Raw genomic sequence first — 22,968 nt, forward strand, 5'->3', positions numbered from 1 at the left:
TGGGGAGGTACTGTGTGCTGCACTATGGTATTTGTCTGGTACTGCTGGGAGGTACTTTGTGCTGCACTATGGTATTTGTCTGGTACTGCTGGGGAGGTACTGTGTGCTGCACTATGGTATTTGTCTGGTACTGCTGGGAGGTACTTTGTGCTGCACTATGGTATTTGTCTGGTACTGCTGGGGAGGTATTTTGTGCTGCACTATGGTATTTGTCTGGTACTGCTGGGGAGGTACTGTGTGCTGCACTATGGTATTTGTCTGGTACTGCTGGGGAGGTACTTTGTGCTGCACTATGGTATTTGTCTGGTACTGCTGGGGAGGTACTGTGTGCTGCACTATGGTATTTGTCTGGTACTGCTGGGAGGTACTTTGTGCTGCACTATGGTATTTGTCTGGTACTGCTGGGGAGGTACTTTGTGCTGCACTATGGTATTTGTCTGGTACTGCTGGGGAGGTACTGTGTGCTGCACTATGGTATTTGTTTTGCGCTGCTGGGGACTTTTATTTTCCTTCTTGTATGTGTAGGGTGGTGCAGTTTACATACGTAATAGGGTTGTCTCACTTCAGAAAATGGCATTTATCATGTAGACAAATTTAATACCAGGCACTTACTAATGTATTGTGATTCTCCATATTGCCTCCTTTGCTGGCTGGATTCATTTTTCCATTACATTATACACTGCTCGTTTCCATGGTTATGACCACCCTGCAATCCAGCAGCAGTGGACGTGCTTGCACACTACAGGGAAAAGTGACGGCCTCTCTGCTGGCTGGAAATGCGGGGGTGCGTGTAGGCTGGTGCTTTTTCCCATAGTATGCAAGCACGACCACCATTGATGTATTGCAGGGTGGTCGTAACCCCTGGATATGAGCAGTATATAATGTGATGGAAAAATGAATCAAGGAAGCAATATGGGAATCACTTTGCTGGCAAAGAAAAAATAAATTGCAAGCTAAAAACAGCAGAAAATTAAAACAAAGTGTAAAAAAGAAAGAAAGAAAGAAAGGAAAGAACCAAAAACCACATCTACAAAGCAATGACTTTCTTAAAATTTATTCTTCTTTTTAATATATATATAGATCTGTATATACGTAGTTAAAGGAGAGGCTCTGTTTAGATCAGCAGCAAGCAAGACTTACAGGACTGAGTCGGTGTAATACAGCAGATAACTGTTAGCTAATGCCCAGTTGTGTGCACAATGTACTGAGAACTTCCCCGAGCACCTCCTTTCCTAAGTGTACTGTAAGGCAGTGGGCTTTATCTTGTATATAACTATTTCTCTATTTTTTGTAGTGTGAATTATGCCATATGCAAATCAAAGGTTCTTGCTTCCAGACGTCCCATCGGAGCTTTACAATCAGAAAAAAAAATTCCACGCAACTTTGGAGGAAGCCATTTTGATTGTTGAGCCAATTGTCATGGTTGAGCAGCAGTTTTCCAATCACTGAACCCTGAGAAATAAAGTGGCGGTATTAGTTCTAGCACATGGAAAGGCTTGGGGGGTCACCTTGGGTTGTTTTACTCACTTCTCCGAGGAAGAAGTGGAGACCAAAAATTGTCATGTCAATTGGCTGTAGACACACTGACGCAAAAATGAGCCTTCATGGGATCTCTCTAAAGAATTTTCCCAACCAATGGAACAAAAATTCTTGTCAATAGCCAATTTAAAGCGGGGGTAAATTTGAAAAAAAAGAGACTCACTCTTGTCCATGGACCAAGACAGGTATTACTGCTTAGTCTCATTCCTTTGGAGAAGCCTGATCTCCAATACCATACAAAGCCTATTATGGAGTGTGACTCCCTTTTTGTGCTTTTTTGTACAACCCCTTTAACGGAACAGAATGAGGCGGAATTTAGACTTAGATTTAAGTTAAGAGGAGCTCTTCCTTAGCTTAAGTTCTCATGATTGGTTCACCACACAAAATGGCCACTTCCATTAACACCCAATTTCCAAAAACCATTGACCGAACTGGAAGGAAATGCTTAACAAAATGTACAACTTAGAGAGTGTTAGAGCCAAAAATAGCAGACGTGTTTGTGGTTGTAATCTTTTTTTCTTTCCCCTTTGCTTGTCTTCTTCTTAGAAATCAACAACGTTTTTAAGCTTCAAGACAAAAAACACAGACACCACTTAAGAAAATAAAATGACAATAACAGCAATGAGCGCCCCCCTATCTTGTGGAGCAGATTGTTGTTGTTTTTTTGTGTACTTTTTTTTATTTCCTTAAATTCTTTTTTCTGGGCTGAGGCCAAGATCTGGGAAGATACTTTGATGAATGCATAAAAAAAAAAAAGAGAAAAATAAGGTGATATAGGTAGGTTTTCCTTAAGGTCCTTTAAAGAGGCAGTCCCTTTGGCAAATTTTTGTCATTTTTTTCTAGTCTTCCATACAGTATTAAAAATTATTAATAAAAAAATAAATTAAAAAACTACATGCATGATTTAAATATTTTGAAAGACCATTTTGAGTAAAATTAGCCAACTGTGTACAGAAAAAGAAATACAAAAATTAAAATACTATATGCCAAACTGGGCTCACTAAAATTAAAACTAAAATAAAATTATTTTTGAAGACCTTTGCACTTGATTACACTGGTTGATGCCCTTTGATCTTCGATTTTGGGGACTGCCTCTTTTAGCTGCCAAGAATAGGACGACTTTAAGGATCAGCAGCAAATGGTTTTCAGTTCTGGCTTCAAACCGGCCACACACTAGATACATTCATATTTTATAAATTTTTGTGATGAAAGCACATGGCAGATGAATTCCAGCCTATAAACAGCCAATGAATGACACCACCGATATATCACAAACCTACGGACACTTTCTCATACAGTGAAAATTTGTGTACAGAAACTATGTGGAATGTATGTGATTTGGAAGGTCCTCGTATATATCTTGAGCATGAACCAGCATCACCAATCTAGATGAAAACGATGCCATGGGAGATCAATGAGTTCTTCATATCTCAAGGAACATGGTAAGAGCCTGCCTGGATTCAATGCTAAACTCAACCTACGTTTGAAGACCATAAATTCCGTAGTCCTGTCATAATAATGCCAGAGGAGACTGCAATGGAAGCCAATGCAGTCTGCTTTGACAATGTCATGGTAGTATAATGTGAAGACTTGTGTGGCCCCTTTCTGCTGAAGTGGCCCTATTCGATCTTGTCGACTTCTCCAGCAGTGAGGATGATGGTGGTGGAGGTGGTCAGGTAAAGGAAGAGGTGGATAATGGTTTTGGAGATCTTTTTTTCAGCCTGCCCTTGTATACGCTCACTCAATTTTTAAAAGCTCCACATCAAAAACCAAGGTAGCATTGGGAGGGATGACTCCTGGATGTCCAGTGGGTCCGTATGCAACATCTGGTGAACAGGTCAATTTGGCTCGTTGACCCAAACTCATCTGGAGATGGAAAAGAGAAGACAAATTACTTTTACTATTCATACCTTATAGATAGCACAACAGTGTTTGTGCTGTAAATCAACAATCAAATTGTATGGTGGTCTATAGAGAAATCTCATAGATTATTACAGTCTACAGGAAGCGATGGAGTACTGCCACCTCCCCCAAGACCAAAGAGAGAAGGGGAGCTTCATACGAAGCTTATCTCTGTGTATAGTGTTACTACCATGCCTTATCTAGGCTTACAGCAGTATAATCCAGATGTCATTAAATCTAACGATAAAGAGGTGACTCTGAGGGCTCTGTCCCAGTCTACACAGCAAAGCTAAAAAAAGTGAGCTGCAGAAAATGTGTGAAGGTACTGTGTGTTCTGCAGTGGGCAGTGCGAAAACTGGAACATATCAGGATTTTTATACAGCCACATAAAATATGTCTACAATAAAAAAAATTTTTTTTTTATAGTTATAGATGGGAGTGTTCTTTATATCACAGTAACAATTAGCCATTTGTGGTAATACCACCACTTCAAATATTCTTTAAAGGGCTTCTGTCACCAGAATCATTGTAGAGAAACGAGCGATTTTGGTCCCATCCACATCTGTGGCTTTATTTCTAAAAAAGCTGAACTGTTAATATATGCAAATGAGCCTCTAGGGGCAACGGGGGCATTGCTGTTACTCCTAGAGACTCTGTTCTTCCTGCTGCTCCTGCACCCCCTGCATTTTGAATGACAAGTTTCAAACTTTTGCTGTGTGCTTCAGTACACAGCGCAGGTGCAGTACAGGCGAGGGGCTCTTCTGTACTTTACCTGCGCTGGGTACTGAAGTGCACAACAGACTAGAAGTCAGGGCCAGGCATGATGATGTTTCGAATGCTTGGCCCTGTCAATAAATGGGCAAGGGGCGGGCATTAGCAGTGACACTGGAGCGTCTAGGAGTAACGGCAACGCCCCCGTTGCTCGTAAAGGCTCATTTTTATATATTAAAAGTTCAGTTTTCTCAGAAATAAAGCCACAGATGGGGGTGGGACCAAAACTGACCTGCTCACGTTCTGGGTCAGCTTGTTTCACTACAATGATTCTGGTGACAGATACCCTTTAAGAAATTTTGCCTGCCTTTCTATAAAAAGCAACCTAGCCGCCAGTCAACCATGAATCATAAGTTGCTGATGGCATATTAGCAGGAGACAGGCTATAATAAGTCAGAGATGAAAATACACATTGGGGCATGTCAAATATTTCATATTATGATGTAAAAATAGCAGCGTCATTTATACTGGTGCCAGACTGGGGACAAGAGCCAGTCCTACCGTCCTCCGACAGCTCAGGTCGGGTTCACATCACCGTTTATTTTTTCCGTTCTGATCCATCAGCAAAATACAGAAAAAAACAGATCCTGTATTTAAAGCATCCGCTTTGCACATTTGGCCTTCGTTTTAGCCATCTACGTCTGATATCCGTTATTTTAGAAGGCAAAAAGTGCATTTTAGGTGTTTGTTAATCCAGCCATATGGGACATTTCCGCTCCAAGAGGCAAGTGGGAACAGGGTTTGACTTGAGAAAGGGTTTCTTATATAGGCCTAAAATGTTGCGTATATTTTTATACAGCGCACACCTGGCTGGATTAATAAACGACACTTAAAAGGATTGTTCAATGAAAAATATTCTACATTTTTAAAACCACGACCTGGTTCTGAATAGTTTTGTGATTGCATGTCATATAAAAAAAAAAAAATTTGTATAGCTGCTCTTAATCATTAAAATCTATCTGTACATTGCCGTCAGTTTTTATTTCTCCGTCTACCTCAGTAACATGGCTGAGGTGGTCGCACATGCTCAGTTCAATTGCCACCAGATGGATCTTGTTTTAGAAACTGTGGCGGTGACAGGGAAAGAGCTGCAGTAGAAAGGACACATTCCACTGAGCTGTGATAGGGAGAGAGCTGGAGCAGAAAGGACATGTCTCCTGAGCTGTGATAGGGAGAGAGCTGGAGCAGAAAGGACACGTCCCCTGAGCTGTGATAGGGAGAGAGCTGGAGCAGAAAGGACACGTCCCCTGAGCTGTGATAGGGAGAGAGCTGGAGCAGAAAGGACACGTCTCCTGAGCTGTGATAGGGAAAGAGTTGGAGCAAAAAAGACACTCCTACTGAACTGTGATAGGGAGAGAGCTGGAGCAGAAAGGACACGTCTCCTGACCTGTGATAGGGAGAGAGCTGGAGCAGAAAGGACACGTCCCCTGAGCTGTGATAGGGAAAGAGCTGGAGCAGAAAGGACACGTCCCCTGAGCTGTGATAGGGAAAGAGCTGGAGCAGAAAGGACACTCCTACTGAACTGTGATAGGGAGAGAGCTGGAGCAGAAAGGACACATCCCCTGAGCTGTGATAGGGAGAGATCTGGAGCAGAAAGGACACTCCTACTGAACTGTGATAGGGAGAGAGCTGGAGCAGAAAGGACACGTCTCCTGACCTGTGATAGGGAGAGAGCTGGAGCAGAAAGGACACTCCTACTGAGCTGTGATAGGGAGAGCTGCAGCAGAAAGGACACATATCCTGAGTTGTGATAGGGAGAGAGATAGAGCAGAAAGGACACGTCTCCTGAGCTGTGATAGGGAGAGAGCTGGAGCAGAAAGGATACGTCTCCTGAGCTGTGATAAGGAGAGAGCTGGAGCAGAAAGGACACTACTACTGAGCTGTGATAGGGAGAGCTGCAGCAGAAAGGACACTCCTACTGAGCTGTGATAGGGAGAGCTGCAGCAGAAAGGACACATATCCTGAGTTGTGATAGGGAGAGAGCTGGAGCAGAAAGGATACGTCTCCTGAGCTGTGATAAGGAGAGAGCTGGAGCAGAAAGGACACGTCTCCTGAGCTGTGATAGGGAGAGAGCTGCAGCAGAAAGGACACTCCTACTGAGCTGTGATAAGGAGAGCTGCAGCAGAAAGGACACATATCCTGAGCTGTGATAGGGAGAGATCTGGAGCAGAAAGGACACGTCTCCTGAGCTGTGATAGGGAGAGAGCTGGAGCAGAAAGGACACTACTACTGAGCTGTGATAGGGAGAGCTGCAGCAGAAAGGACACTCCTACTGAGCTGTGATAGGGAGAGCTGCAGCAGAAAGGACACATATCCTGAGTTGTGATAGGGAGAGAGCTGGAGCAGAAAGGACACGTCTCCTGAGCTGTGATAAGGAGAGAGCTGGAGCAAAAAGGACACGTCTCCTGAGCTGTGATAGGGAGAGAGCTGGAGCAGAAAGGACACTCCTACTGAGCTGTGATAGGGAGAGCTGCAGCAGAAAGGACACTCCTACTGAGCTGTGATAGGGAGAGCTGCAGCAGAAAGGACACATATCCTGAGTTGTGATAGGGAGAGAGCTGGAGCAGAAAGGACACGTCTCCTGAGCTGTGATAAGGAGAGAGCTGGAGCAGAAAGGACACGTCTCCTGAGCTGTGATAGGGAGAGAGCTGCAGCAGAAAGGACACTCCTACTGAGCTGTGATAAGGAGAGCTGCAGCAGAAAGGACACATATCCTGAGCTGTGATAGGGAGAGATCTGGAGCAGAAAGGACACGTCTCCTGAGCTGTGATAGGGAGAGAGCTGGAGCAGAAAGGACACTACTACTGAGCTGTGATAGGGAGAGCTGCAGCAGAAAGGACACTCCTACTGAGCTGTGATAGGGAGAGCTGCAGCAGAAAGGACACATATCCTGAGTTGTGATAGGGAGAGAGCTGGAGCAGAAAGGATACGTCTCCTGAGCTGTGATAAGGAGAGAGCTGGAGCAGAAAGGACACGTCTCCTGAGCTGTGATAGGGAGAGAGCTGCAGCAGAAAGGACACTCCTACTGAGCTGTGATAAGGAGAGCTGCAGCAGAAAGGACACATATCCTGAGCTGTGATAGGGAGAGAGCTGGAGCAGAAAGGACACGTCTCCTGAGCTGTGATAGGGAGAGAGCTGGAGCAGAAAGGACACTACTACTGAGCTGTGATAGGGAGAGCTGCAGCAGAAAGGACACTCCTACTGAGCTGTGATAGGGAGAGCTGCAGCAGAAAGGACACATATCCTGAGTTGTGATAGGGAGAGAGCTGGAGCAGAAAGGACACGTCTCCTGAGCTGTGATAAGGAGAGAGCTGGAGCAAAAAGGACACGTCTCCTGAGCTGTGATAGGGAGAGAGCTGGAGCAGAAAGGACACTCCTACTGAGCTGTGATAGGGAGAGCTGCAGCAGAAAGGACACTCCTACTGAGCTGTGATAGGGAGAGCTGCAGCAGAAAGGACACATATCCTGAGTTGTGATAGGGAGAGAGCTGGAGCAGAAAGGACACGTCTCCTGAGCTGTGATAAGGAGAGAGCTGGAGCAGAAAGGACACGTCTCCTGAGCTGTGATAAGGAGAGAGCTGGAGCAGAAAGGACACGTCTCCTGAGCTGTGATAGGGAGAGAGCTGCAGCAGAAAGGACACTCCTACTGAGCTGTGATAAGGAGAGCTGCAGCAGAAAGGACACATATCCTGAGCTGTGATAAGGAGAGATCTGGAGCAGAAAGGACACGTCTCCTGAGCTGTGATAGGGAGAGAGCTGGAGCAGAAAGGACACTCCTACTGAGCTGTGATAGGGAGAGCTGCAGCAGAAAGGACACGTATCCTGAGCTGTGATAGGGAGAGAGCTGGAGCAGAAAGGACACTCCTACTGAGCTGTCATAGGGAGAGCTGCAGCAGAAAGGACAATCCTCATCATCTGCTGTCTGAAAGAAATTTATTAGAGCAATTAGTTCTTGCTTTGTTAGAAAGAGATTTCTATTTACTATATAATTCTGACAGTAATTTTTTTACATAAATCATTGGATAACCCCTCTTTTAAGCATATTTAATTTATGGAGTGCTGTCTTTTGGGGTATATTAACCTGTTGGTGCTACGGGATGTGCATCTGAAAAGCCATGAGTTAAAGGGGTTATGCAATGATTGACGCAAATACTTTAAATCAGACATCACATAGAACATGACAATCTCTGTCTAACCAGCCCTGTACCTCACATGGAACCAGATATATCCTTATTCATTGCTCTGGTTGCTCTGCTAGATTTATTTCATGCTAACAGCTCAGGGGGCGTGTCCTTTCTCGGTGGAAGGCGTGTCCTTTCTGCTGTAGCTCTTTCCCTGTAACTGCCACAGTTTCTAACAGAAGATATGGCTGGTGGCAGTTGATTTAAACTGAGGGATTGCGACCGCCTCAGTGAGGTGGACAAGAAATAAGAAAAAGAACAAACAGCAGGTGGCGCTATACAGATACATTTTATTGAATAACTCAGTAGCTATACATAACTTTTAATTAAATGCAATTACAGAAGTATTCAGATCCAGGTACTGGTTTTAAAAATGAAGGATATTTTTCGTGTCACAACCCATTTAAGTGCTGTTGCTCCTTGGAGTACAATTCAGAATTGTTTTCGTGTCCATCAGGGCGACCTCCATATGCCCTGATAGGTAGCGCGAGCATAAGGAAATACTGTAGTATTATTGTTGCATGCATGAGCCCCTGCATTAGGGAGTAGAGATGGCCTTGCTGTTCGCCCAGCGGTCGTTTCGCGGCAAACTTTGCGTGTTCGCAATTCGCCGAACATGCGAACATATGGAGATATTACCATATTCTTTTACATTGTGAAGAACTTTGACCCATGACACATCCATCAGGTGGGACAGGACAGCCAATTGAGACGTTTCAGCACATGGACATACCCCCTACCTTATAAATAAACCTGGCCGCCATTTTACATTCAGTGTTTTGCCAGTGTAGGGAGAGGTTGCTGTGTGGAGCAGGGACAGGCTGTTAGGGACACCAAACGCTAGCTAATAGGGCCACAAAAGTCCTTATAATATACTTATATAATGAGTCAAACACACATAGATCTATATAGTGATCACCTGGAAGTCAGGGGCCTAGGGGCTTACTAAGGGCATTTTTATATAGGTTAAGGTTCCGGACGGGGTCACTCTTATCAGGGCGGGTGGTCTGTGGTTAGGCTATCGGGGACAGAATAGCACCCCCCTGTAGGGCAATATCAGGGACAGTTCTTTGCCCACCCTCTCCTTTAATACCACATCATCATCTAGCCCAGGGATGGATGGTGTTTGCTTTCCCTCCGGGATTCATGGATGTGCACTGGAACCCCCCGGATTGTGGTAGGACATATAGTTTCTGATTTACTGCCGCCGAGCACTTGTTATTGCCTACCACATCCATGCTTTTTGCTTAACTTTAAAAATTTAATTTATTTTCATTTTGAGGGATATCTTTTCCATTCACACGTCCGCAAAATGGGTCCGCATCCGTTCCGCAATTTTGCTGAACGGGTACAGCCCCATTCATTTTCAATGGGGCCGGAATGTGCTGTCTGCAACTGCATTTGCGGATCCGAATCCGCATTTTCGGATCCGCACTTCCGCATCTGTGCTTCCGTTTCAGCAAAAAAATAGAACATGTCCTATTCTTGTCCGCAATTGCAGACAAGATTAGGCATTTTCCATTATAGTGCCGGCGTTGTGCGGTCCGCAAATTGCGGAATGCACATTGCTGGTGTCCGTGTTTTGCGGATCCGCAAAACACTTACGGACGTGTGAATGGACCCTCATAGTAACATTATTAAAGGTTACGTTTTATCTTTATGTACAGTACAGACCAAAAGTTTGGACACACCTTCTCATTCAAAGAGTTTTCTTTATTTTCATGACTATGAAAATTGTAGATTCACACTGAAGGCATCAAAACTATGAATTAACACATGTGGAATTATATACATAACAAACAAGTGTGAAACAACTGAAAATATGTCATATTCTAGGTTCTTCAAAGTAGCCACCTTTTGCTTTGATTACTGCTTTGCACACTCTTGGCATTCTCTTAATGAGCTTCAAGAGGTAGTCACCTGAAAGGGTCTTCCAACAGTCTTGAAGGAGTTCCCAGAGATGCTTAGCACTTGTTGGCCCTTTTGCCTTCACTCTGCGGTCCAGCTCACCCCAAACCACTCGTTTTTCTTTACTTAGCTGCTTTTTTCTTGCCATAATACAAATTCTAACAGTCTATTCAGTAGGACTATCAGCTGTGTATCCACCTGACTTCTCCTCAACACAACTAATGGTCCCAACCCCATTTATAAGGCAAGAAATCCCACTTATTAAACCTGACAGGGCACACCTGTGAAGTGAAAACCATTTCAGGGGACTACCTCTTGAAGCTCATCAAGAGAATGCCAAGAGTGTGCAAAGCAGTAATCAAAGCAAAAGGTGGCTACTTTGAAGAACCTAGAATATGACATATTTTCAGTTGTTTCACACTTGTTTGTTATGTATATAATTCCACATGTGTTAATTCATAGTTTTGAATCCTTCAGTGTGAATCTACAAGTTTCATAGTCACGAAAATAAAGAAAACTCTTTGAATGAGAAGGTGTGTCCAAACTTTTGGTCTGTACTGTATATTCTAATGGATTGCCTTCCTTGTACAATGTTATAATATACTTTCTATGTTAGAAGGGATATTATAGTGCATTTATATTGTGCGGCAGTTGTGTGCGGTTCTGCGATACTGCAGGTATATAGAGGGACAAGCGTTATTGGGACAAATAATTTCTACTGGTGTGATATACCAGTCGCCCCCCAAAAAAACTGATTGAAGCGGGGTGTTATATACCAATATACTTTCTTTATAGTGCATTTCGGTACTGTATAGTGCATTTGTGCATGCGCGTATGCGAAAATTATATTGCCGATATTTCGCATTGAAAAAAATAATAAATGGAGATCGCAAATTTGAATAATACATCTGGTATGTCACTGTCCATGTTGTGGGGCTATTTGTGCACTTCTAGTAATTATTTCTTGCCTGAAAATATGAGCTGAAGGTTTTTCAGGTTCGCCTGCCATTAAAATGAATAGGACCCGCCGCAAACTTGCGGTTCACGAACATTTGATTGCGTTTGCGAACCGTCCCGACAGATGTTTGTCCATCACTATTAGGCAGTATAATGTAGAACATTATGTAGGCCACTCATGCCCAAGCATCCTCCCAGGTTTTGCCTTGTGCTGAATCTGGCCCCATCTATACTTGTAAGGCCTCATACACACGATTGTATTTTTTATCCGTATGCGATCCACACTTTTGGAAGTTAGGACACTGACCCATTCACTTATGGAGCCATGCGGATCGCTGTAGCCATTCCACAAATTCTAGAACATGTCCTATACGGGCCCGTATTGCAGAAAAGAATAGCCGATTCTATTGATGAAAGTGAGAACATTACAGAATGCACACAGAAGGTATTTTGTGGATCCGTAGTTTGTGGACTGAAATATGGATATGACCGTGTGCATGAAGCCTATAGCATGCAGGTGTTCCAGGGGCAAAGGGTTTAACTGGAGCTCAATAGGGCCATGCATACCACTATAAAATAATGGTGGCTTACAGATGCTGGATATGAGAACGAAAACAGTGCTTTTAAGGAAAACCTTCCCATATGTGGCACCCCAGAAGAATCTGTTAGATTTTGCACATCCAATTTGAGGTTTGTGTATGACATAGAAAAGGAATAGCTACTGGTATGGTCCATGGGCTAATAGATATGTTTAATGAAAATTAAAACCTAATTTTCTGCTACAGGCCTTCAATGCTTTTCATTGCATAGTTTGCAATGTTGCGGGTTTGTGGGGTCTAGAGTACCTGTGCAATGCCATCGTCCCATCCTTTAATCACTTCTGACCGCCCTAATCGAAATTTGAAGGGCTTGTTTCTGTCTCTGGATGAATCGAACTTCTTTCCATTTTGCAGCATACCTGAAACCATTAATTTAAGGTGCAAGTTAGAAAACTTCATTTGGAAATAGAAGTGTCATTGGTCAGAAGAAAGCAACAGGAATGTAGTCACACAACAGCAAGACATCTCATTCATAAAGGTAATACTTGTAACTACTATAATACTGCCCCTAAGTACAAGAATATAACTACTATAATACTGCTCCTATGTACAAGAATATAACTACTATAATACTGCTCCTATGTACAAGAATATAACTACTATAATACTGTCTCCTATGTACAAGAATATAACTACTATAATACTGCTCCTTTGTACAAGAATATAACTACTATAATATTGCCTCCTATGTACAAGAATATAACTACTATAATACTGCTCCTATGTACAAGAATATAACTACTATAATACTGCTCCTATGTACAAGAATATAACTACTATAATACTTCTCCTATGTACAAGAATATAACTACTATAATACTGCTTCCTATGTACAAGAATATAACTACTATAATACTGCTCCTATGTACAAGAATATAACTACTATAGTACTGCCTCCTATGTACAAGAATATAACTACTATAATACTGCTCCTATGTACAAGAATATAACTACTATAATACTGCTCCTATGTACAAGAAAATAACTACTATAATACTGCTCCTATGTACAAGAATATAACTACTATAATACTGCTCCTATGTACAAGAATATAACTACTATAACACTGCTCCTATGTATAAGAATATAACTACTATAATACTGCTCCTATGTACAAGAATATAACTACTATAATACTGCCTCCTATGTACAAGAATATAACTACTATAATACTGCCTCCTATGTACAAGAATATAACTACTATAATACTGCCTCCTATGTACAAGAATATAACTACTATAATACTGCTCCTATGTACAAGAATATAACTACTATAATACTGCTCCTATGTACAAGAATATAACTACTATAATACTGCCTCCAATGTACAAGAATATAACTACTATAATACTGCTCCTATGTACAAGAAAATAACTACTATAATAATGCTCCTATGTACAAGAATATGACTACAATAATACTGCCTCCTATGTACAAGAATATAACTACTATAATACTGCCTCCTATGTACAAGAATATAACTACTATAATACTGCCTCCTATGTACAAGAATATAACTACTATAATACTGCTCCTATGTACAAGAATATAACTACTATAATACTGCCTCCTATGTACAAGAATATAACTACTATAATACTGCCTCCAATGTACAAGAATATAACTACTATAATACTGTTCCTATGTACAAGAATATAACTACTATAATACTGCCCCCTATGTACAAGAATATAACTACTATAATAATGCTCCTATGTACAAGAATATAACTACTATAACACTGCTTCCAATGTACAAGAATATAACTACTATAATACTGCCTGCTATGTACAAGAATATAACTACTATAATACTGCTCCTATATACAAGAATATAACTACTATAATACTGCCTCCAATGTACAAGAATATAACTACTATAATACTGCCTCCTATGTACAAGAATATAACTGCTATAATACTGCCTCCAATGTACAAGAATATAACTACTATAATACTGCCTGCTATACAAGAATATAACTACTATAATACTGCTCCTATGTACAAGAAAATAACTACTATAATACTGCCTCCAATTTACAAGAATATAACTACTATAATACTGCTCCTATGTACAAGAATATAACTACTATAATACTGCCTCCAATGTACAAGAATATAACTACTATAATACTGCCTCCAATGTACAAGAATATAACTACTATAATACTGCTCCTATGGACAAGAATATAACTACTATGATAATGCTCCTATGTACAAGAATATATCTACTATAATACTGCCTCCTATGTACGAGAATATACCGGTAACTACTATAATACTGCTCCTATGTACAAGAATATAGCAACTATAATACTGCTCCTATGTACAAGAATATAACTACTATAACACTGCCTCCTATGTACAAGAATATAACTACTATAATACTGCTCCTATGTACAAGAATATAACTACTATAATACTGCCTCCTATGTACAAGAATATAACTACTATAATACTGCTATGCACAAGAAAATAACTACTTTTATCACTATGGAATCCATGGAGAATAGTACTGTAATGTTAATGATTGCCAACAGGTGGCGATGTTTGATAGCTCACAGATCTCTTAATCTGCACTTCATCAGGATGCACGGTATATATTACCCAGCATTGTGTTACCAGAAGGTGGATGAATCACGTTTCACTTACTATAAGGTTTACACTGGAAGACATTACAATATCCATCACTGTGTGTGTCATATTTTCCGTCACCTCTGGCTCCTATCATACACTTGCAATGCAGCAGTGGCAGGACAGTGCTTCTCACTGCAAGTCTGGCAGCCAGTCCAGAGAGGTAAACCAGACAACATCTTCCTGAATAACACAGACTATGAACTTTCCGTCCAGGAAGTTCACCAAAACAACCCAGTTACCGTAACAGGCGAGTTGTGAGCTCAGCATTATGTGTGCAGAACCATGAGGGAAGCTCACTGACCCTGCTTGCCATATACCGTAGTTTCCGTTTTTAGGCGTATTTAACCTAAAGGGCAATCAAAAATGATAATAAGTGCAACAAAGTTAAAAAATATGCATTTACATTTCCACGATATTGTGTAACATCCACATCAATCATCTTCAGTAGTCAAATTAGACCAATAAAATGCAGTGCCCAATAAAGTGTAGCGCCAAATAAAGTCCAGCGTCCAATAAAGTGTAGCGCCAAATAAAGCCCAGCGTCCAATAAAATCCAGCGTCCAATAAAATGCAGCGCCCAATAAAGTGCGGCGCCCAATAAAGTGTGGTGTCCTATATAAAATGCTTCGATACTTAGGGTACTTTAATACTAGTGGCAGGGGACTCCGGCAGGCTGTTCCGGCGGGTGAACAGCCTGTTGGATCCATCCTGCCGCTAGTTCACGTGTGCCCCCGGACTGCCGCTCCGTCCCCATTGACTTTAATGGGGGCGGGGGCGGAGTTCTGGCGGCAGCACTTGCAGCGCACGCCGAGAGGCAGCTGGACTAAAATTACTGCATGCAGTACTTTTAGTCCGGCTGCCTCTCGGCATGCGCTGATGTCAGAACTCCGCACCCTCCCCCATTATAGTCAATGGGAACAGAGCGGCAGTCAGGGTACAGTATCTACCTATACTAAAATAACATCAATAAAAACTACAAGTCATTTTGCAAAGAACAAGCAGCATTGCCAAAAAAAAAAAAAAAAAGTTATGGCTCTTGGTATGTGGCGACAGAAAAACAATTTTTTTGTTTTTTTAAAAGTGGATTTACTATTGAAACATATTAAAATGTAGAAAAAAAATGTTAATTACATCGCACAGTGAGTGCCATAAAAACAGCAAAAAAAACCAATGCTGTTATTGCTTGTTTTTTCCTTTCCTTCTTCGTAAAAAGTAATACAAAAGTTATACAATACATTAAACAATACAACTCGTTTAGCAAAAAACGAAAAAAAAAAACAACAAACAAGCTCTCATATGACTACATCGATGGAAAAATACTAAATTTCTTGAAAGTTCTTGGCAGGGTTGCCAACTGTGAAGACATTTCTGGACAGTCCGTAAAAATAGGTGACTTTTTTCCTGTGTCCGTGAAAAAAAAAAAAATCTATGTTTTTGGGGCTGGTGGGTCTTGATTACATTATTTTGGTGTGAATTTTCATCATTTTACAGCTCACAGTAAATGCTGGTAAATGAGTTCTGATCAGTATATTGCGCTATAGACATGTATCACTTAGAATCATTATTATTCATTATGGTTTTCTAATTTGTCTGCAATTTTTTTTAGATGTCCATGATTTTGAGATAAGTTGTCCAGAAAAAAGAAAAATTCTGGTTGGCAACCCTGGTTCTTGGCTCTTGGAAGGCAGGGATTAAAAAAAAAAAAAAAATCAAGTAATTGCTTGGTCATTAAAGGGGTTGTCCAACCCTTTACAAGTGATGGCCTATACTCAGGGTAGGCCATCACTATCTGATCGTGACACCCCGAACCCCCGCTGATCAGCTGTTCTGCAGAAGCTCTGGAGCTTCACATCTCTGCCTACTCTGCAGTGGACGGAACGATTTACTGCATTGCAACTCCCACTGCAGTGAATGGGAGCGTCACTCCAGTAACCAGCTCCATCCACTGCACAATGGACAGAGCTACTGCATCCAGTCAGCATGGGTGCGGGATGTTGGACCCCTGCCAATACAATAATAATGGCATAGCCCAGGGATGCTCAACCTGCGGCCCTCCAGCTGTTGCAAAACTACAACTCCCAGCATGCACAGACAGGGAATGCTGGGAGCTGTTGTTTTGCAACAGCTGGAGGGCCGCAGGTTGAGCATGCCTGACCCAGCCTGAAAATAGGCCATCACTTAAAACGTAAACGGTTGGATGACCCCTTTTAGTGCTCCAAGTTCACTAAGGGGTTACAGGGAATGTGTGATCAGAAACACATTTAAAAAAAAATTTTGGTGGTTATTTTTTATTTTTCATGTCAATATTTAAACAAAACCCATAGAACCTTGCAGTTTTCCCACTGGCCACTAAGCCTAATAATAAGCGCCACTTCTGTACAGATCACTTTACCGAAGTTATCTGCTTATCATTACAGGCAGGATTACAATGACAGATACCACCTCTGTATATAGATATCACATGACTCTGCATTCACATTAGGCGATATCACAGCTTATCTGCTCCCTCCTGACCTCTGCACAGGTCACAGCGCACGCCTAGATAACTCTCACATAGAAGTCAATGAGGTCCCCTTCAGTCCATTGTGTCTATGGCCCATGGGGCTGCCATAAAGCAATTCTTTAAATGCTTTCTAAATTCTGTTAAGAACAGCTCTGGGAAGATGGCCGCCCCCATAATCATATTCAGTAAATAGAATTAAAAAATCTGTAATCAGCAAAAAAAAACAGATTATAAAAAAAGGAGATGCGTCGTTATCTGATTTTTAACGGGAAGAAAAAAAGATTGGTGACACATTTCCTTTAAGATTGTCGGCAGAAGCGTTAAGGCACAGAATCACGAAGGGGTTAAGATCTTTAGCAGAACTAAAAGTTTTTTTTAAATTATTATTAACCTTGAAGATGTTTTCCTCAGAAAATACATCCCTTGATGGATGAGCAATTCGGATGGTTCTTCTCGACGGGTGAGTCATCACATTGGATCCATGACTGATAGATGACTCTCCTACAGATGGCGGCCAAATCCAATCACCAACACGATATCCTGCCCCCGCTCTAAGCCCCCGTCTTTATTAGAAGTGACAAGCCAATATCAGATCTGGATTGTGTCCTGCCACATGCTATCCCTGGACAAAAACGGAGCAAACTTAGGTAGAGATATGAGGAGCTCGTAGATATGACCTGAGAGGAACGTAGGGTTGGTGACCTGACTTGTCCACTAAAGTATATCATTTTAAGTGGTCGTTCTTGGGCAACTTCATAGATTTACAGGAAGCTGTTAAGAAGGAGAAGGAGAAAAAGTGCCCTCAGATGGGACGGGTAAAAATAGCAAGGAATGTACAGTCTAGGAATGTGAATTAAGAGAGCGTTAGGGTTGATGACAGCTTCGGCAACTGTGTCTTCAAGCTAATCAGGACCACAGCTGTCCAGGCCAGGGTGATGACTGAGACCACCAAGACAAGTGCCAATGGAGGGCTCCGACTCAAAGGGGATCAGAAAAAGAATAATATTCCACCGGCAATTATGCAATATTAAAGCACCTCCAAAAATTCAGTTTTGCACGCTCTGGCTTCTAAATGCGTTAATTTCCTAGCATAAGGCCCCTTTCACACAGGCGAGATTTCCGCGCGGGTGCAATGCGTGAGGTAGCCGCACTCATTTCTATGGGGCTGTGCACATGAGCGGTGATTTTCACGCTTCACTTGTGCGTTGCGTGAAAATCGCAGCATGCTCCTCTTTGTGCGTTTTCCACGCAATGCTGGCCCCATAGAAGTGAATAGGGCTGCGTGAAAATCGCAAGCATCCGCAAGCAAGTGCAGATGCGGTGCGACTTTCACGCACGGTTGCTACGAGACGATCGGGATGGAGACCCGATCATTATTATTTTCCCTTATAACATGGTTATAAGGGAAAATAATAGCATTCTTAATACAGAATGCAAAGTACAATAGGGCTGGAGGGGTTAAAAAAAATAAAATAAATTTAACTCACCTTAATCCACTTGTTCGCGCAGCCCGGCTTCTCTTCTGTCTTCTTCTTTGCTGTGCACAGGAAAAGGACCTGTGGTGACGTCACTACGCTCATCACATGGTCCGTCACATGATCCATCACCATGGTAAATGATCATGTGATGGACCATGTGATGAGCACAGTGGCGTCATCAAAGGTCCTATTCCTCAAAGAAGAAGGCAGAAGAGAAGCCGGGCTGCGCGATCAAGTGGATTAAGGGGAGTTAAATTTTTTTTTTTTTTTTACACTGCTCAAAAAAATAAAGGGAACACAAAAATAACACATCCTAGATCGGAATTAATTAAATATTCTTCTGAAATACTTTGTTCTTTACATAGTTGAATGTGCTGACAACAAAATCACACAAAAATAAGAAAATGGAAATCAAATTTTTCAACCCATGGAGGTCTGGATTTGGAGTCACACAAAATTAAAGTGGAAAAACACACTACAGGCTGATCCAACTTTGATGTAATGTCCTTAAAACAAGTCAAAATGAGGCTCAGTAGTGTGTGTGGCCTCCACGTGCCTGTATGACCTCCCTACAACGCCTGTGCATGCTCCTGATGAGGTGGCGGACGGTCTCCTGAGGGATCTCCTCCCAGACCTGGACTAAAGCATCTGCCAACTCCTGGACAGTCTGTGGTGCAACGTGACGTTGGTGGATAGAGCGAGACATGATGTCCCAGATGTGCTCAATTGGATTCAGGTCTGGGGAACGGGCGGGCCAGTCCATAGCATCAATGCCTTCGTCTTGCAGGAACTGCTGACACACTCCAGCCACATGAGGTCTAGCATTGTCTTGCATTAGGAGGAACCCAGGGCCAACCGCACCAGCATATGGTCTCACAAGGGGTCTGAGGATCTCATCTCGGTACCTAATGGCAGTCAGGCTACCTCTGGCGAGCACATGGAGGGCTGTGTGGCCCTCCAAAGAAATGCCACCCCACACCATTACTGACCCAATGCCAAACCGGTCATGCTGGAGGATGTTGCAGGCAGCAGAACGTTCTCCACGGCGTCTCAAGACTCTGTCACGTCTGTCACATGTGCTCAGTGTGAACCTGCTTTCATCTGTGAAGAGCAAAGGGCGCCAGTGGCGAATTTGCCAATCTTGGTGTTCTCGGGCAAATGCCAAATGTCCTGCACGGTGTTGGGCTGTAAGCCCAACCCCCACCTGTGGACGTCGGGCCCTCATATCACCCTCATGGAGTCTGTTTCTGACCGTTTGAGCAGACACATGCACATTTGTGGCCTGCTGGAGGTCATTTTGCAGGGCTCTGGCAGTGCTCCTCCTGTTCCTCCTTGCACAAAGGCGGAGGTAGCGGTCCTGCTGCTGGGTTGTTGCCCTCCTACGGCCTCCTCCAAGTCTCCTGATGTACTGGCCTGTCTCCTGGTAGCGCCTCCATGCTCTGGACACTACGCTGACAGACACAGCAAACCTTCTTGCCACAGCTCGCATTGATGTGCCATCCTGGATAAGCTGCACTACCTGAGCCACTTGTGTGGGTTGTAGACTCCGTCTCATGCTACCACTAGAGTGAAAGCATCGACAGCATTCAAAAGTGACCAAAACATCAGCCAGGAAGCATAGGAACTGAGAAGTGGTCTGTGGGCACCACCTGCAGAACCACTCCTTTATTGGGGGTGTCTTGCTAATTGCCTATAATTTCCACCTGTTGTCTATCCCATTTGCACAACAGCATGTGAAATTGATTGTCACTCAGTGTTGCTTCCTAAGTGGACAGTTTGATTTCACAGAAGTGTGATTGACTTGGAGTTACATTGTGTTGTTTAAGTGTTCCCTTTATTTTTTTGAGCAGTGTATTTTTTAACCCCTCCAGCCCTATTGTACTAAGCATTCTGTATTAAGAATGCTATTATTTTCCCTTACAATCCCGATCCCAAACCCGAACTTCTGTGAGTACCAAACATGGCGATTTTTCTCACGCGCGTGCAAAACGCATTGCAATGTTTTGCACTCGCGCAGAAAAATCGCGCATTTTCCCGCAACGCACCTGCATCTTATCCGGGCCAAAAACATGACGCCCGTGTAAAAGAGGCCTAAGAAACTTACTCGGTTTTATAGGCTTCCTGATGTCTCACAGAAAGGTAGGGATAATGTTCTGTTTCCTGGGATAGTCCTATAAAATTTTCTACCTTTTTCAAACCAGCACCTGGATCTGAAAACTTTTGTAATTGCATGTAATTTAAAATTTAGCATAGCCACTGAGCTATTCAATAAAACCTATCTGTATAGCGCCACCTGTGGTTTGTTTACTTCTTTGTCCACTTCACATGCACGTGCCATCCTTTGACTGTCGCCAGTCTATTTCAGTTAGAAGCTGTGACAGTTACTAGGAGTTATAGGAAGATTGTGTGATAGACAGAGAGAGCTGCAGCAGAAAGGACACATCCCGTGAGCTGTGATAGAGAGAGATGCATCAGAAAGGACATGCCTGAGCAGTGATAGAGAGAGAGCTGCAGCAGAAAAGACAACTCCTGAGCTGTGATAGGGAGAGAGAAAGCTCCAGCAGAAAGGACACACCCTGAGCTGTGATAGAGAGAGAGCTGCAGCAGAAAAGACACAACTCCTGAGCTGTGATATAGAGAGAGCTCCAGCAGAAAGGACACACACCCTGAGCTGTGATAGAGAGAGATGCATCAGAAAGGACATGCCTGAGCTGTGAAAGAGAGAGAGCTGCAGCAGAAAGGACACTCCTGAGCTGTGATAGAGAGAAAGGGCACCTCCCCAAGCTCTGATAAGGAGAGATGTAGCAGAAAGGACACTCAAAGCTGTGATAGAGAGAATTGCAGAAGAAAAGCCAATCCCCCTCAGATGTGATAGGGGGCATGTCCTTTCTGCTGCAGCCCTGAGTTGCCAGCCTGAAATAATCTAGGAGAGCAATGGAGCAATGAATGAAGATCTCGGGATCCATGTGAGGTACAGGGCTGGTTCTAGCTTTGTTAAAAAGAGTTTGTACTACATGATATCTGATTTTAATTTTTTACATTATTCATGGGATAGCCCTTTTAACTGATCTATAGTAATAGTCATAACTGCACATTAAAAGGTCTCACTTTACAGCATCTGATTGTACTAGTATAGGTTAAAAACCCACTAGTCTGATAATATTGCCCTCTGATAGAGAGTGATAATGTGAAAGGCCTGGTCAGCCGTTCTTCATATGACTGTACTATAAGGTTTTATCATGGTACCCAACATGTATGGAGAATCAGACGCAGCAATTATATGTAGGAATTATGATGTTCCACAACTCGGTGCTCGCCGCTCTTTCTTTTATGTCCATGAGATTGCAAATTCTGCCAAAATAAGATTAATTTAGCGGCTGCTTGCACAATTCAATAACTCTGCTGTAAATGTATCTAGGAAATGTGTATTAAAGACACTAACGTAATTGAGCAGCACTTAGGACAGTCTGAGGCACGAACGTGACGTCAGCATCAGTAATGGACCTGAGAGCATTTAATGGAGGCAGAACACAGAAGGGGAAATTATACACATATTATACTTTGGTGAAGAAAGTTTATGAGACTTTTCAGATCACCGATTTAGCTAGAACTGAACAGATCCCAGGAGAAAGGTATCCTGTGGCCTAGAACTTTGCTGCAGGTGCCTAATTTGGGGTTATTGAGGTATTGTATTATAATGTATTGTGTAGCGTATGACATAAAAATTTCAATATTATATATAAACAATAAATTTGGGCTTAAAGATGATTAAGACCACTTTTCTTTATTCTCGTCATCAACTTACAGTAAGTATGTCACCCCTCCCCCTCCCAGACCCTTATGATACCTAAATCCAAACTAAGCTTGACCAGAGACTTAATAGAGTAATGCCACCCAAGTGTTATTAACGTATGGCAGTCTGGCGCTGATGTCTTTTTTTTTTTTTTATCTCATCCAGAGTCAACCAGATTGTGAAGAGACTCCATTTACCCAGACCTCTAAAATGAATGACTCTGAATAAAGTTTATGCTGGCAAAAATATTATTACTATAATTTTATAGTAGCAGTAAAGCTGCTATAATACTTGTCCACACCCTGTACATGAGAATACAATTATGATAATACTGCCTCTATGTACAGGAATATAACTACTATAATACTGCCTCCTATGTACAAGAATATAATTACTATATTACTGCCTCCTATGTACAAGAATATAACTACTATAATACTGCTCCTATGTACAGGAATATAACTACTATAATACTGCTCCTATGTACAAGAATATAACTACTATAATACTGCCTCCTATGTAAAAGAATATAACTACTATAATACTGTCTCCTATGTACAATAATATAACTACTATAATACTGCTCCTATGTACAAGAATATAACTACTATAATACTGCCTCCTATGTACAAGAATATAACTACTATAATACTGCTCCTATGTACAACAATATAACTAATATAATACTGCTCCTATGTACAA

At 42.2% G+C, this 22,968-nt stretch overlaps 1 protein-coding gene across 1 annotated transcript in view; it reads right to left on the reverse strand.

Moving 5' to 3' along the window:
* Positions 1–1,038: 1,038 nt before the first annotated feature.
* The window catches only part of FKBP1B (FKBP prolyl isomerase 1B), a 61,037-nt gene continuing 39,107 nt past the window's right edge, over positions 1,039–22,968 (reverse strand). The window contains exons 3-4 of the mRNA XM_040427441.1: positions 12,103–12,215; positions 1,039–3,405 (exon numbers count right to left, since the gene is read on the reverse strand). Of these exons, the coding sequence (XP_040283375.1) occupies positions 3,277–3,405; positions 12,103–12,215 (242 nt within the window). The 3' untranslated portion in view covers positions 1,039–3,276. The remainder of the gene's footprint in view (positions 3,406–12,102; positions 12,216–22,968) is intronic.

Source organism: Bufo bufo, chromosome 4, assembly GCF_905171765.1.
Source record: "Bufo bufo chromosome 4, aBufBuf1.1, whole genome shotgun sequence".
Classification (NCBI taxonomy): domain Eukaryota; kingdom Metazoa; phylum Chordata; class Amphibia; order Anura; family Bufonidae; genus Bufo; species Bufo bufo.